General features: G+C 41.7%; 1 protein-coding gene across 1 annotated transcript in view; it reads left to right on the top strand.

Moving 5' to 3' along the window:
* Positions 1-13,516, top strand: part of LOC308304164 (glucocorticoid receptor-like) — a 185,362-nt gene extending 171,846 nt beyond the window's left edge. The window contains exons 10-11 of the mRNA XM_080748723.1: positions 4,565-4,722; positions 8,472-13,516. Coding sequence (XP_080604849.1) covers positions 4,565-4,722; positions 8,472-8,624 — 311 coding nt within the window. The 3' untranslated portion in view covers positions 8,625-13,516. The remainder of the gene's footprint in view (positions 1-4,564; positions 4,723-8,471) is intronic.
* Positions 13,517-15,851: the final 2,335 nt, after the last annotated feature.

Here is a 15,851-nt window from a genome sequence, read left to right on the forward strand (position 1 = left end):
TAGATGACGTCATCACATCGCACACGACCGCCCGATTATTTTGGGGGCGTCCACAGATGATTAACTTAATGTGCAACATTATTTTCTTACTCAACTGTAAACAAACCAACATAAAGTTTAAGTTTATAGAGGGTAGCTTCACATTTCTAAAGTGCCAATTTAAGGACTTTTTAATACCTCTAAAATGACAAATTAAACATTGTCCAAATTGTCAAATATATAGAGGCAGAAATTGTGAAAATAGCCGATCTACATGGTCACAACGCCTCGCATCGCGAGGCGTTGTAATAGCAGCATGTAATAGCAGCATGTAATAGCAGCATGTAGATCTGCTATTTTTACAATAGAACCATGTTATACCAAATGTAATGTAGCACTGTAATATTGGATCATTCCGTCCTTGACAATAAGCAATCCTACTGTTTGAATGCTGTACAGACGCACTCATGGAGCAAAAATAACGATAGAAAAAAATACAAAGGATTATTTTTTTCAACTTCGACTTTCGACTTTCTCTGGTGGGGGTCGACTTGCCGACCTTTTTGTTAATGCTGAAAGTAATAAGCATAATAATTCCGTGAACTGGACTCCAGCCGCAAGCCTAATTTACTGTCTACTCTGTGTGTCGAAAACAGCAGACCTACAAGCTCTCTGCGTGTCGCTAGGCTACATGCAATTGGCACTGCATGAAAATAAACATGAACAGCTCTACGTGACTGACTGAAATTTGGATACAACCATGCAATTACGACACTCGTTTCCACCGATTTGCTTAATTTGAGATGCTATTTGTTTGTCGTGTTTAAACGGAAATGACATTTCCATGTGGCGCAGCCAGTCGTTGGTTTTTATTTTTATAACCTGGGGAGCAATTTAACTTAAGAGCGTTCACGAGCGCCAAAAACACTGCCAAGCTCTTCTGCCGAGGTACCTAAAATTGATGTAGTGGTCCCTGTTTAGATAGCCAGACGGGCTTGTCAACACCTTTATTTTATGCTTTAACTTTAGAAAAATAGCAGATATACAAGCTCACAGCGCGGCACCGAGTGCCGCGCTGCGAGCTTGTAGATCTGCTATTTTTGAAAAATCGTGAAAATGAGTGCAAGTCTTTGAATATCTTTGACCCGATCTTTGACCCGACTTCTAAATCCTTCCTCTAAATCATGCATTTCTCAAACCTTTTCATGTCAAGGACCCCCAAAATTACAGGTATTTGGCCACGGACCCCCAACTCAAAATATGTTGTCCCAGGGACCACCCAGAAGTAAATAGTTGAGTTACAAATGTTCGCTTTTAAGTAGATATATTCAAAGACTTGCAAAAACAAATCATGATTTTTCAAAAATAGCAGATCTACAAGCTCGCAGCGCGGCACTTGGTGCCGCGCTGTGAGCTTGTATATCTGCTATTTTTCAATAGTTAAAGCAGTCAATAATCCTAGGCCTAAATGGGTTAAGAAATACCACCATTTTTACAAAGACACAAGGAACACTTCCAAAGACGCAATTCCAACAATAACACACACAAAAACAGTGTTAAATGAAAAACATCTCTCACTAACTCTGTCATTACAAAACCACTCACCCACCACAAGCCTTCTCCCTACACGTTTCCTCCTATGTCATCGCTGTTGGGCTAGAAACCTCGTATCTCCATATTTCACGTTTATTTTTTTTTCTGCGTTTTTGTAATGAATTTTATACTAACATGCTTCTCGCCTATAACGACATCCCCAAAATGAGGACGCCAGGTCGAACGTGGTTCAGTCTGTCCGTGGGTTTTATAAATATTTAACCAAGTGCAAAGTGTTAACAAGAGCGTGTGACTAAATAACAATAACTTCCTTGGACTTTTAAGGTCTCTGCTTGACACCAACAATGTGCTTTCTCTTCCAAACCTTACTACTATCTCAGAAAGAAACAGACTCTGTGCTCGGAAGATTCAAAAAACTGAAGTGTGATGAAAGTGCTCTTTGGTAGGGAACTGAAAGTGCAAAAGAAAAACAAAGAAACCAAGGCACTCTTCTTTAACACACGGGTGACTAACCGATCATTTTGGCCGATTTTGAGATCGCAAATGCAATAACTCTCCCCGTGAAGTTCTCAGAAATTTCCCCTTCCATGACTTCTGAAACGTTTCCTAAGTATGAAATAATATACGATTATACCACTCTGACAGCATTTATCAGTCAAATTGACAGGTAAATTCTCAATTTTTTTGGGCCAGGAGAGCAACACCTCCTCCCCTGCTGCCAGTGGGGGTTCTATTGTCAATAGAACAACATACAATAGAACCCCTGCTGGCAGGGCAAAAAGGGAGAGAATTTACCTGTCAATTTGACTGATAAATGCAGTCAGAGTGGAAGTGATTTTTTTCAGTCACCCGAGTGTTAAAAGTTAAAAATCCTTTAATATGTCATGGCTAGTTCATATTTAAAAATGGGATAACGCACGCGTTTCGGCCATAGCCTTCCTCAGGGTATGTACCATGAGGATGTCGGTCTCTGCGTACGTTCTATGGCGTTAGTCTCACACGACGTCAGTCTCGTGCTCATACGGACACTCATACAGACATACACACAAAGCCACACGTAGGAGCAGGTTAGCACCGCTCAAAAAATGCCTCAAAATTGTGCAGTACTTGAGTAAATGTACTTAGTTGCTTTACACCACCGGTTCTGGTGAAGTTCCTTTATGGGGGTCTAAATTGACCCATACAAGTCTGTAACTCTGACAGTGTACAAATGGAACCAAATGAACCCTGACGGGTCCATTTGGTTCCATTTGTACACTGTCAGAGTTAAGGGGAGACCTTGAAATTTGAAAGTTTGAGAAACACTGCTTTAGTTTACCCCACTGGCGAACGCGGAGTGGAGCGAGGCCTCTGGTTGCTCTGGCTGCGGTGTGTGCTTCATCTGTGTGATTATGGAAATACAGCGGTGTTTTTAAGCCCTGCGCTGCACTCTGTGGCTTTGTGTAATCTGGGCTCCACTGGACGGTGGTTTTTGCCCTGGGCCGAGGGCCAGGGCTTCTGCTTTTGGCCGCGGCCTGGACACGTGGATGGGATGAATCCCAAACCCCGTGCCCCGCGGCGCAAGCATTCATTATCTTTTCACGCGCCTACAGTGGGATGGATCTCTGAAATTCGTCGGCTATTTTTGTAATATACTGTAGATATATTTTGCTTGGACAAATATGAGTTTCAGAATAGAACGGAGGCTCCTGCCAAAGTGTCCAGGCAGGGGTTTGTTTGTGTATGGCTGCCATATCTGGAGCTGTGGCTCCCAAAAGCTTTTAGCCCGAGACCCAAGAGAGAAGTTGCGTTGTGTGAGCTTGTGAGCATTTTTGGAAATTATTTGATTTTTGTTATTATTAGATCATGTTATTTATGATATACTTCAGAACATTTTATATATTACAAATGTATATATCGTCACTGTCTGGCAGAAACCTTGTATCTCCAAGTTTCAAATTTGTATGTTTTTTCGTAGGCTAAAGTAAAGCCCTGCTTCATACAAGACTGTCACACAAAACTGGTGAAAATAGTAGATCTACAAGCACACAACGCCTCGCGATGCTTGTAGATCAGCTATGTTCACTAGTTTAAATCATTTTTTAAATGATGTGGACGTACAAGATTTGTTTTTTTCACATTTGACACAGCTGAAGCAGGTGTAATCTGTATCACTGTTTCCCAAACAGTAGGTTGAGGAAAAAAGGTTTAACTCACTCAATGCCAAATGCCCAAATGGCTCCAAGGTAGCTGTGCCCTGATTTTGTATGTTTTTCTTTGCCATGCAATGAAAAAAGATGTTTTTTTTTTTAAATATATTTTTCCCCACAGAAACAGGCACAGTTGTTGTGATTCAGTGGTAAAAAAAAAAAAAGTTTTTGAAAAAAAGTGTTTTGAAAAAAAAAAGTTTTTGAAAAAAAAAAGTTTTTTTGAAAAAAAGTTTTTTGAAAAAAAAATTTGAAAAAAAAAAATTTTTTGAAAAAAAAAAGTTTTGGAAAAAAACATTTTTGAAAAAAAAAATTTTTGAAAAAAAAATTTTTTTGAAAAAATTTTTTTTTACTCTGAAAAAAAAAACGGGAAACGCGTGTGACGTCACATGCGTCAACTCTCAGAACAGCACTGTTCTGAGAACCCGTGGAAAGCTTTTCATCTCTGTCTTCCCAAAACCAGAGAAAGACACAATGTACAGAAATAGGACTTTGTGAGGATAGAAGGTGCCAGTGGGACCCCAAAAAAAGGATTTAAAATAGAAAAAGTGAAAATTCATGGTGTAGGTCCTTTAACGAGACGAAGAGAGACACATCGCCTGCATTCTGGCTTGGATCAGCGGGAGGATATAATGTACACTGACGGCCAATCGTTCAATTATCCATCCAGACACCTTCTAGTTTCTTCTGACTACACATGTTTACATACTGTACAAGTCATGCTCAAGATGTCTGCTATGCCTGTGTTTGTGTGCGTGTGCATGTGTGTCAGTGGTGTAAAGTAACTAAGTACATTTCTTTATGTATGTGTGTGTTTGTGTGTGTGTGCGTGTGTGTGTGCACAGTCCCAAAAGACGGTCTGAAGAGCCAGGCGGTGTTCGATGAGATCAGGATGACGTACATCAAGGAGCTGGGCAAGGCCATCGTCAAGAGAGAGGAGAACTCCAGTCAGAACTGGCAACGCTTCTACCAGCTCACCAAGCTACTGGACTCTATGCAGGAGGTGAGGCACGCACACATCAGAGTCCTGTAACGGGTCTGAGCCCCGCGGGTACCCACGTTTGACGGGTGAAAACGGGCGGAATGTATACTATTATAAATTTGTGGGTACGGGGCAGGGGCATAGTTCCACCGATTTAAAATGACTCCAATACGGAACTAAAACTTCCTATGATTGGCCGCTAGTTGCGCTGTTTCCCCCCCCCCCCTGGCCGATCGCAAAATGAATTGTTCTCCATTGGAGCCCATTCATTTTCCCCTTTCGTTTTCTAACACTTTCTAATACTTTATGGTTCCTATCGCTAGTTAAAAATTGCCTTTCAATCACGATTATATGCGTACGTGAAAATAAGGTCCCATTTATGTTAAAATTGATGATAAAGTTGCGGGGGGCGTGGCCAACTAAACTAATACCAGCCGGCTGTGTTCTTCTTCGTGTGCTGTATTTCGGGAGGCTCTGACCACATTCTCCCATGTATCTCTGCGGTTGCACGTGACCGTTGGCAGCCAATAGCATCTCTGATGCCTTTACAATCTATGATGGCAACACCCATGCCAAGGACCCATATTGTGTCATTTGCGCTGCATAGAAACCAATGGCTTCGCTTTGTCCATATCTTTTATACAGTCTATGGTACGGGGACGGGCAGTCCGCGACTAAACACGGGTGAGCGACATTTTGTTGTGAAAATCAGACAACTGTTTCCGCCTAAAGAACATCACAGGAGCGCACACAGTTGAGCAGCAGGACACAACCACAGCATGCAAACAGCATTGTTTCCGCCTAAACAACGTGGAGCGCACACAGTCAGTGGGCAGCAGGACACACACAACACACAGACAGACACAACCCAGACACAACCACAGCACGCACTAGCACGTTAGCCCATGCTCTCATCATAGCAAGGGGGGTTTAAAAGGCTATTAAGAGTGTTTTAAGCGTTTCCCACTTCCACGTGTGTCACAGAATCGGAAGTTGGTTGGCCAATCTGAGGCAGGTGGGGGCGGGTCTTTTCGTACGCAGCCTCTAACAACAGCTGAGCCGCGCAACATCAGGAACTGGATGGAAACATGCCAATAAAGCTCTGTTGAATTGAATTGATAAAAAGACGCACTGTGATTGGCCAGTAGTCACTTTGACTGGCAATGTGGTCTCTGGCAAAATAGCAGATCTACAAGCTCTCTGCGAGGCGTTGAGAGCTTGTAGATCGGCTATTTTTGACAAATAGGTTTGGTGTAGAGGTAAAAAAGAGCAGACCAAGTACAGAGTGAAAGGTCAAGTTAACTAAAAACACAAATCCAACATAGACTGATGACAGCGCTGTCAAGCAAGTCTATGAATCTATCTGCGAAATCGATGAAAATCTGCATCACACATTTATACAATATGTAGAGGGGGTCCCTGCTTCATCTATCTCTCAGCTAAGTGGTCCCTGGCCTGAAAACGTTGAAGACCCCTGTCCTAGGCCAAATAGTCTGCACCTGTAGCCCAGCTCTGAGATGGTATGTAGAAGTCGTTGGTGTTTTATGACCTTGGTCGTGAAAGCTTCCTCGAGGTCAAAGGTGCAGGCTCTCTCTAATACGGACACTTCTCTCCACTAATAGCTGTCAAAGATGTAAAGATGTCTGAGATGATGGAATGACACGGGAATGTTTGTACCTTTCTCACTAAGGGTGCACGATATTTTGATATGTCCTTTGCTATGACTATGAGCTCCACTATTCTATCATGGCGTGCCATGTTTACATCCCTTTGTACACACACAATCAAATGCATACACGACATGCGTTCACTTTCTGTGTTTGGCGCTGGAACTCCCCATGCACAAGAAATGTCACATTGCAGAAATGCTCGAGCTGTTTTTCCAGAGTTTCTCTCTACGTGTTCCACATTGTAATGGGTGCATAGTGGTCTCTAGTATGGAATTGATTCACTCTGTGAATACCTTGGCACCCTGTGGAGTTGTCTGTCTGTCTGCATGTCTGCCTGCCTGTATGTCTGCTTTTCTCTCTGCCTCTCTGCCTCCCTCTCTCTGAGCTGTATCGTGCAAATTTCAACAACACGTCCAAGATGAAACAGTTTTGATAAAACAGAATTGATTTCACACAGTCCACCATGTGCGTGCGTGGGTGCGTGTGTTTGAGCAAGTATTGTGCAATGCCATCGTCCGAATTTCGACAGAACTTCAAAGATGAACCGAAACCGTTTAAATAAAACAGGATTCATTGAAACAGTGCGTGTGCACGTGCATGTGTGTGCGTGCGTGTGCGCGCGTGCATGGACATGCAGAGAATGTCAGAGAGGCAGGGGTTGACATTTCTAAAAGGGCCTTTTAGTGAAAATATCGAAAATAGCTAGTTGGCTATTTTCAGTGCTTGATACCACACTGAACTAAACAACTCAAGAACATAATCAAGTCAATGCTGGAGATGTGGTGTACGGTATGGATTTCTACATAGAGAGGGCAGAGAGGGAGAGTTTGGAGAAGGCAATTCTCGTGAATGCTGCCTTTAGGTTTGGCATGTAAAGTGGAGCATTTGCATTTCTTTCACCATAGTAAAACTGCATTCATGGTCTGGAGAGGGCACTTTTTTAAAGACGGATAAAAGGGCAGGGGCTCAAGCCCTCTTTAAAGGAATTATGACATGCTGTTTTAACCAATCATAAAGGTCATTGTCCTGGTCCATTAAAATGTTAAAACTGAGAACTCCACTCCAGTGAGCCATGGCAGGTTTTTTCTCTCTCTGTGTTCTGTTGCATTTTGACTTGCAAAGATAATATACCTAGATTCCTGTAGGTGTCGTAGTTCAGCAACTTTCCTGTTAATCGTGGCCTCTTTTGGAACGCAACAACCACAGTGGTAAATGTTAATGGTAAAAATTGGAACGATACACAGTGGAAAGTAACAGGTAAATGGAAAATTGGAATGATACAAACACAGTGTAAAGTAACAGCAAAGTTGATAAAACGACCCCCCCCCCCCCCTGGATGATGATGCGTTCGTCCAGAGGCCAATGAACTAACTTTACTGAGCCTAATTATTTAAAAAAAACTACAGATTGCAGAGAAACTACTGAATGTTGAAAGTTCCGTTTTTTTGTGTGAGGTCAGGAAACATGAAAAAAAGCCCATTTAGAACGGGTACACATTATTGTGTATCATTATTTTATGCTTTAACTATTGAAAAATAGCAGATATACAAGCTCACAGCGCGGCACCGAGTGCCGCGCTGCGAGCTTGTGGATCTGCTATTTTTGAAAAAACGTGAACATTTTAATTTTGACCCGATTCTACAAGTGTCTTTTGAATCCTTCTAAGACTTTTTGAAAAACCTATGTTTCTGTGTCAGCAATCTGGCTAGCACATCGTCAAAGAAAAGATCCTTTTCACTTAGCCGGAGCTCAGTTAGTCTGTTCTTGAGAGACTACTATGTCAGTGATTCTCAAACCTTTTCATGTGAAGGACCCCCAAAATGATATGTATTTGGCCACGGACCCCCATCTCAAAATATTTAGTTCCATGGACCACCCAGAAGCAAAATTTTAGTTACAAACGTTCGCTTTGAAAATACATAATAGTCAAAGATTTGCTCAAATTTTCACGACTTTTTTCAAAAAATAGCAGATCTACAAGCTCGCAGCGTGGCACTCGGTGCCGCGCTGTGAGCTTGTATATCTGCTATTTTTCCACTGGTTAAAGCGTTCAATAATTCTAGGCCTAAAATATGAAACTTTGATGATGTTTTCTTCCAGATGGTGGAGGGCCTCCTGCAGATCTGCTTCTACATCTTCATGAACAAGTCGCTGAGCGTGGAGTTCCCCGAGATGTTGGCCGAAATCATCACCAACCAGATACCAAAATTCAAGGACGGGAGCGTCAAGCCGCTGCTGTTCCACCAGAAATGACTGCCTTAAAGAAAACAACAAAAAACTGTGAATGCCTTAAAAGAAAACAACACACACACACACACACACACACACACACACCTAACCCCACCCGTCCATCGAGCGAGCCCCTGCGCCCGCTCAGAGATATCCAACCTTCTTCATGTTCCGTTCAACTAGAGACACCGTCCATGGCCAACGAACGGTCCACGGGGAAAAAACGGCTCCTTCTACTGCTGTGCAAAGCCTGTTTTATGCCGAGTTGCGCGCCCAAGCTGGGGTGTCTGGCGCGAGATGATGGCAGATATCGTTGCCGATGTCGGGTAGAAACCTCCTATCTCACTTTTTTGTTTTGTTTTTTTAAACGTGAATTAGCGCGCTACTCGATCGCACTTACGTTGTCACACGAAAGCATCGAAAGTAGCAGATCCCATCTGTCAGGTGATAAGAAGCGGCCTGCTCACTCCTCGTGCACTGAAGGAAGCGTGAGCTCAGTTCGGGGCTCTCCCCAGGTTGGCAGAGGGAGAGCAGAGCCCAGGATTAAAGCTTAGGCAATTGGCGCTGGGTGAAAAAAAAATGGGTTACAAAATCGTGGGATAAAACGTGTAAAAAGGAGAGTATCAGTTCCGCAAGCTTGTAGATCTGCTACTATTTTTTTATTTGAACACTGAACAGTAACCGTTTCGGATATATGAGGTTTCCGCCCCCGTCAGATGATATACACGCTCACAACCCTGGGACATTGAAGTTCTTGTGAGCTTGTATATCTGTCTATCTTAGACGGCCCCGACACCCACGCGCAACTTAAGTGTAACTCTGACTTAAACCCTCGCCCCCAATGAACTCCAATTCCCAGGACGCACCACCACCACCACCACCACCGCACAGGAAGACAAATGTTTAAACCGAGGGTTCTCTCTGGTGTCTTATTTCCAAAAAGGACTCCCGTTTTGGTCACAGAACGGAGACACGACCGTCAAGTTGAGAAGTGACAAAGGACACTGGGAGTAAGACGTTTTGTTTTATCTGCTGGAACCCCAGACATTTTTGCATTTGGACGATGGAAACGTTTCAGCTGTTGAAATCATCAAGTCATCTTCTGTCGTGAAAACATTTGATGAATCTGTTTGTTTTTTTGTTTTTTTTTTCATCCGGCCAACGGGGGGAGAAATAGAAGATTGGGGGTTTTGATTTTTATGCATACACACACTCATCATACCATACACAACCACGCACGCAACGCAGAACATACTCGCCGCGAAATGTTTACACATCTGAAAAGGGAAAACTTGTGCCTTTTAAAAAAAAAAAAAACACACATTGCTTTTGGCTTCTCGTGCTCCTCCCACAGTATAGCTGTTCCCTCCAAACTGTCCAGTGTTTTTGAGTGAGAATCGATCTCCTTTCGTACTTTATCTGTCCGTTTGATTGTTTGTTCAATGCGTTTGTTCATCGACAATTTGAGCTCTCTCTCTCTCTGTCTCTCCCTATCTCTCTCTCTCTCTCTGTCACTCTCCAAAAGCCAATTGAAACATTTTAAGCAGTTAAGAAATACACCAAATGGGTGGCATTAAAAAAAAAAAAAAAGTTAGTTTCCATTGTGGTCCAATGCCTTGCATCGCCGTTTGTGAAGCAAGCAGCTCAATGTTCTGCCCCTCCCCCCTCCCTGTCTGTGGTACATTATTAAAAGGAAAAAGTTTTGGCGGTGGGTGAAAATGGTCTTTGGAATTTGACCATGCCCTAGACTAGAGCAGTGGTTCTCAACCTTTTCAGGCTGCGACCCCCAAAATAATCATATTTTAACTGGGGACCCCCCCACCCTATGAGCAACTAAGAGTTGAGGCGTTACATTTTGTATAACACAGTTCTAGGCGTTGCGAGGCATGTAGATCTGCTATTATCACAATTTCTGCCTCTAATATTAGACAATTTGGCCAATGTTTAATTTGTCATTTTAGAGTTATTAAAAAGTCCTTAACCCTGCAAGACCCGAATTAATTTCTACTGGCCAAAAAATGTAAAAAAAAAAATCAGATGGTGTTGTAGGAGTCCTAATCACAGGAAAATGTAATGTTAAAAAATTAATAATGTTTTTGTAAGGTTTTATAGACATAAATCATAAATCATGCTCTAATTTGCATTTTGGGGATATTTTTCACAATAATAATGTTCTAGACATTCTAATGATCACGAAAAAAATATTACAGGCATTTTACTTATGTTTTTGTGAGGAATAGCTTCAGTTAAAAAGTGAGATGTTGTTTGTCCAGACGCTGGAATTTCAACTTCTCTGGGAGGTGTGAATGTCAGCCTCTGTGGGGGGGTATTTATATGCAAATATCGTGGCCAATGGCATTGTAATACTAAACAATAGGATTTAATGGTGATGTTAATGTGAAAAAAGAACAGGAAAACTAATTATAACATTTCTTTTAAAATGATTTAAAACATGTTGCCAAAAAGCAAACGCTGGGCCTTGCAGGGTTAAATTGTCACTCTAGAAATGTGCATATACCCTCTATACACTTAAACTTTATGTTGAGAGTTCTGGGTGTTTGAGAACGAGCGCTCTAAGTCCTTGCATTCTCCACCTCGCACGCAGTGCGATCGCTCAAACAATCCGTGGTTTCCTGGCAGATATAGAACGTATAGGTCGACTTCCCCTTTAGGGACCGTGTGACGATGAGCCATCTGTTGTTTCCTAACCACACGAACCCTAGCGTCAACTAAGGTCAACTAAGTGTAAGTGGGTCATTAAAAAAATGTTGATGTTTTTATGCAGGCTATGGTAGGCAGGTCAGGATTTGTTGTTTGAAAAAACAAAGGTTAGGCTCTTATTTACACTTAGAGTAAATTAGAGCCAGTGAGTCTTGGACTGTGATTAAGTAAAGTCTAAAGATCTCTTTCACTTAAACCTTATATTGTCACAGCATTATCAATTAACTGGAGTTCCCCAGGGCTCTATTCTTGGTCCTGTACCTCATTTATTTCCCTCCACACACCAAATCTACGCAGGGACGGATTAACCTCCGCGAGGGTCCCTGGCCTATAATTTTTTAGGGCTCCTTCTGCCAAATACGGAAGCAAGATTTTCATTAATTTATATTCACAGAGAAGAGTTTTTTTCCCCCTTCTTTTTCTTGTGTATATTTTTTGAACAGTGATTATAGTGCTGAATGTACTCGTTTTGCACGTGATCGATTGAACACAACGTGTCTATCATTACTTTAGCTCCAGGTCGCTCAATTATGAGACTCCAATAATCAATCGCTCTCCCTCCCTCCCTCTCTCTCTGCACCAGCCTCTAATACCTAAAAAACAAAACAGCAGACCTGCTATTTGTTGAAAAGCCCAGTGCGTAGGACACGGATGCTTTTTAAAGAGACGTAAACCTTTTTTTTTTTTTTTTACTTGTAAGCGTACAGAAAGGTTGTACTTTTTAACCACGTTAACCCTGGCCTCCCTGTTTTGGGGCAGACTTTCACATAAATGTCACAAATGAAAAAAAGAAAAGTTCATAAGGTTTTTAATAAGAAATGGCCCAAATAGCCGATCTATAGGATGAGCTTATAGACCGGCTATTTAGGGCAGTTTAGGGCGTACAACGAATTATATTTTTATACATCTGCTATTTTTTAATAGTCAACAGAAAAATCTAAAATGACACAGATGCTTTCCCCGTTATAATGCTGTTCATTTCTTCTTTTGAGCAGTATTTTAGTGCTATTGTGCGGTGCGCAGTGTAGTGACCAGCATGCGTGCGCGTCCAGTGAAAAACTCGTTTGAACAATTTAGTTTAGAGCGATCCTACTCCGCACCAGCTTGACGTAACCAGCAACATGAGAGCACACAACCTGTTAATGACACCATTACACACATTTCAAAAGGTGTTTATCTTTTGTTTAGCAGCTCGCTAAAGCCAGTCTATGAACACCCTGAGGAATGTCTCTGAAACAAAAGAGTTCAAAAGAGTTGCATAATGTTATATAAAACGGCAGTTCTTATTACAAGCCTAGTGAGGGGTTTAGCTTGGCGCTATTATGACCTTGTCATTTGTTTATTTATTTTTTACCCCCACCCACCCCAAAGTCTTGCTTCTTTGTCGCACACCCCCACCAAACGACCCTCGCTGGCTAAAATGGCCGATAGCGCATCGATTTCTCTCTCTCTCTCTCTCTCTCTCTCTCTCTCTCTCTCCCCCCCCCCCCCCCCCCCCTCTCTATCCCTCTATCTCTGTCCTACAGAGCGTTGCTTCTGAACTGGCAGGTAACAGAGCAAAGCTAATGTGGTTGCCATAGAGACCAGTCATTTAGTGTGTTACTTAGCGGCTAATGCTCACCCCTGTCTCTCTCTCTCTCTCTCTGTGTCTGTGTCTCTCGTTCTCTCTCCGGGGCAGGCGGCAAAACACCGCCATAACAGCTGCTAGCATATCGTCACTGTTGTCGGGACAGAAAACCTCTCGTCTCCATATTCTAACTTTTCAGTAGTTTTTTCTTTTCGTAAATCGACGTCCTACTCGATCACACCGCGGCGTCACACGAAAGCATATAGCGGATCCGCAAGTTCGGAACTTTTGAGCACGTACAGACGTGCCCTTTCAAAACTTAACACCTCCTGCCATTGACAAGACAGTAGATTTCCAGTGGATCGGCAGAACGTTGAGCTTGTAGATCAGCTATTTTTGCAATTTTTTTTTATGACCACCTCTGATTTTCGAAGTTTAAATCTACCTATGAAGGTGGATTCTGCTTTTTTGGGGGATGGAGTGGTTTCTTGCTATTTGCAGATTTCTGTTAAAATACGCCTCATTCTCAATACAAATTTAAAAGGCAAAACAGGGAACGAAACCTTGTATGTCCAAAACCGTTTGCTTTGCATTTATCATTTTAAAAATGATTTAAACTAGTGAAAACAGCCGATCTACGAGCACACAACTGCGAGGCGTTGTGTGCTTGTAGATCTGCTGTTTTCACTACTTTCGTGCGACGGCCTTGTACGATGAATCAGGGCTTTACTTTGGGAAAGAACGTACGAATTTGAAACTTGGAGATACGAGGTTTCCACCCGACAACGACGATTTGCAAGACATTTTCCGGAAAATGGCAGTAAATACTGACGAGTTGAAACATCACATCTGTAGATCTGCTGCTTGCGATATTTTTTTCATTTGAACCCTGAAAAAAAACCTTTTTTGGACATGCAAGGTTTCCACCCGACACGCAGAGACGATATCCAATTAGAGCCATAATGTTTTCGATTCAGCCATCTTGTCGAAGCCCCCCTTCACTTGTAAACAGTGGGGTGAGTGTGTGTGTGTGTGTGTGTGTGTGTGTGTGTGTGTGTGTGTGTGTGAGAGTGTGTGTGTGTGTGTGTGTGTGTGTGTGTGTGTGTGTGTGCGCGTGCGTGCCTGCGCTGCATGTCTGCTCACCCGAGGAACTAATAGGTGTTTGTTGTTTTTCATTTTCATTTACTTCAGCTTTTCGCCAGCTTGTGGCCTTTTTTAGGGGGCCCCCGAAAACGACCCCCGCCGCCGGGTTCAATGTTGTGTCACTGTGGTCCTGTAACAGGTGTGGGTGGAGGTGGTCCCCCCATGCCTCGGGCCCCACCTCGTCGGTTGACCCTTTTTTTATAAAGGACATTCTTCTGACTCAAAGCGCTGCGTCTGTCTGTATATTTTTGCATTTTTTACAATAATAATGGCAGTGTTCCGGATGCTTCTGTGGAGGTTTTAGCCACGCTTTTGGACAAGCAGCTTTGTTTATTTCGGACAGGAACCATTCATACATCTTCATATTTCAACATCGTCAAGCTCGAGCTTGTAGATGTAGATCAGCTATTTTGTACGCATTTAAAGTATTGAGCATGTGGCTATAAGTAATAACTGCTTTTTTTTTTTTTTTTCCTGATAAATATTTCGGTTTTGGACATTTTCCACCCGACAGCGACAATAACCATGCTACAGTATGATAACCATATTACCTGAATGGCCGTGCATGTACATAATAACAGCTACAACACATATCCCGTGTCGTGGAAACTCCCCGTCTATTATCACCCGTTTCATTTCTTTGTTGGTTTTTGTGTTTTTATGTTTTCTTCCCCCTAAAAAGCGAGATATTTTTACATGAAACATGACTTGTATATTTTCTGGTACATTTTCTCTACATGTTTGTTTTGTTTTGTTTGTTTCATTTTTGTTCTCTTTGTCTTTTCAAACTAAGTGTTGAATTAAAGGCCTTGCGAAAGGGAGACAGTGAGCCATAGAAATATATAGGACTTCAAATCAGGACCTTGAGAAATCCCTAACGAGATATAGCGACGCTGTCGAAGATCGATTTCTTGTTGAATAAAATGGCATATATATATATTACAAAAAAAAGAGAGAAAGACAAAAACAAACAAAAAAATATAGCTAATATTTTCTGCAACTTTTGATTACCCTCGCCTAATCCGCTTTGATATGACTAATTTTAATCTAAGATTGTTTTTTGGTTTTTTTTTGTACATTGAATGGAGTCGACAAAAGTAAATATTTTTTATGTTTCGGTCGGTCGGTCGGTTCTTGTGTTTGATATACAGATTTAAAGAAGAGACGGATCCCGCTAGACGTGCTCTACTATAGCGCCTACGTTTTTAGAACGTGTTTGAACATGTTTGTCTTGTAAAGTAAATGTAAATTCTATGAATCAACGGGTGGGTGGGTGGGTGGGGGGAGGGGTTGTCTATATTATGAATGAAACACTGTGTTTTTCAAGTCGGGGGGGAAAAAGGTGTGTCGACACGGACTGAGGAAGATTATTTTGTATAGAGCATCCAGAGTGACCAAAGCAGAGAATTTATATCTATATATCTATATATATTTATCATATATATCATCTATGTATATGTATATGTATAGATATATATACATAAAAGAGATAAGGTAACAAAAAAAGAAGTATTTTGAGTGAGTTACAAGATGACGTAGCACTTATATGATCCAATGTTTTGAGTACTTCTTTCTGTTTTATTGGAAAAGGCTAACTTTACGTTAAGAAAGGAACCCCTTGTACATTGCTGTGAGGATTTATCATCAGTCACTTAAGAGAAAAATGAAATAAAAAAGAAAAATGAAATTAAAAAAAAAGTTAAAACTGTGTATCAAAGTGAATCTACCAGGAGCCTGACAAATTGCACTACCCCCCATACTGGTCGATAAAAAGTCTATTTTATATTTAAAAAAAACAAATAAAACAAATAAAGGTTTAA

The sequence above is a fragment of the Nannobrachium achirus genome, assembly GCF_963921795.1.
Source record: "Nannobrachium achirus genome assembly, chromosome: 19".
NCBI lineage: Eukaryota > Metazoa > Chordata > Actinopteri > Myctophiformes > Myctophidae > Nannobrachium > Nannobrachium achirus.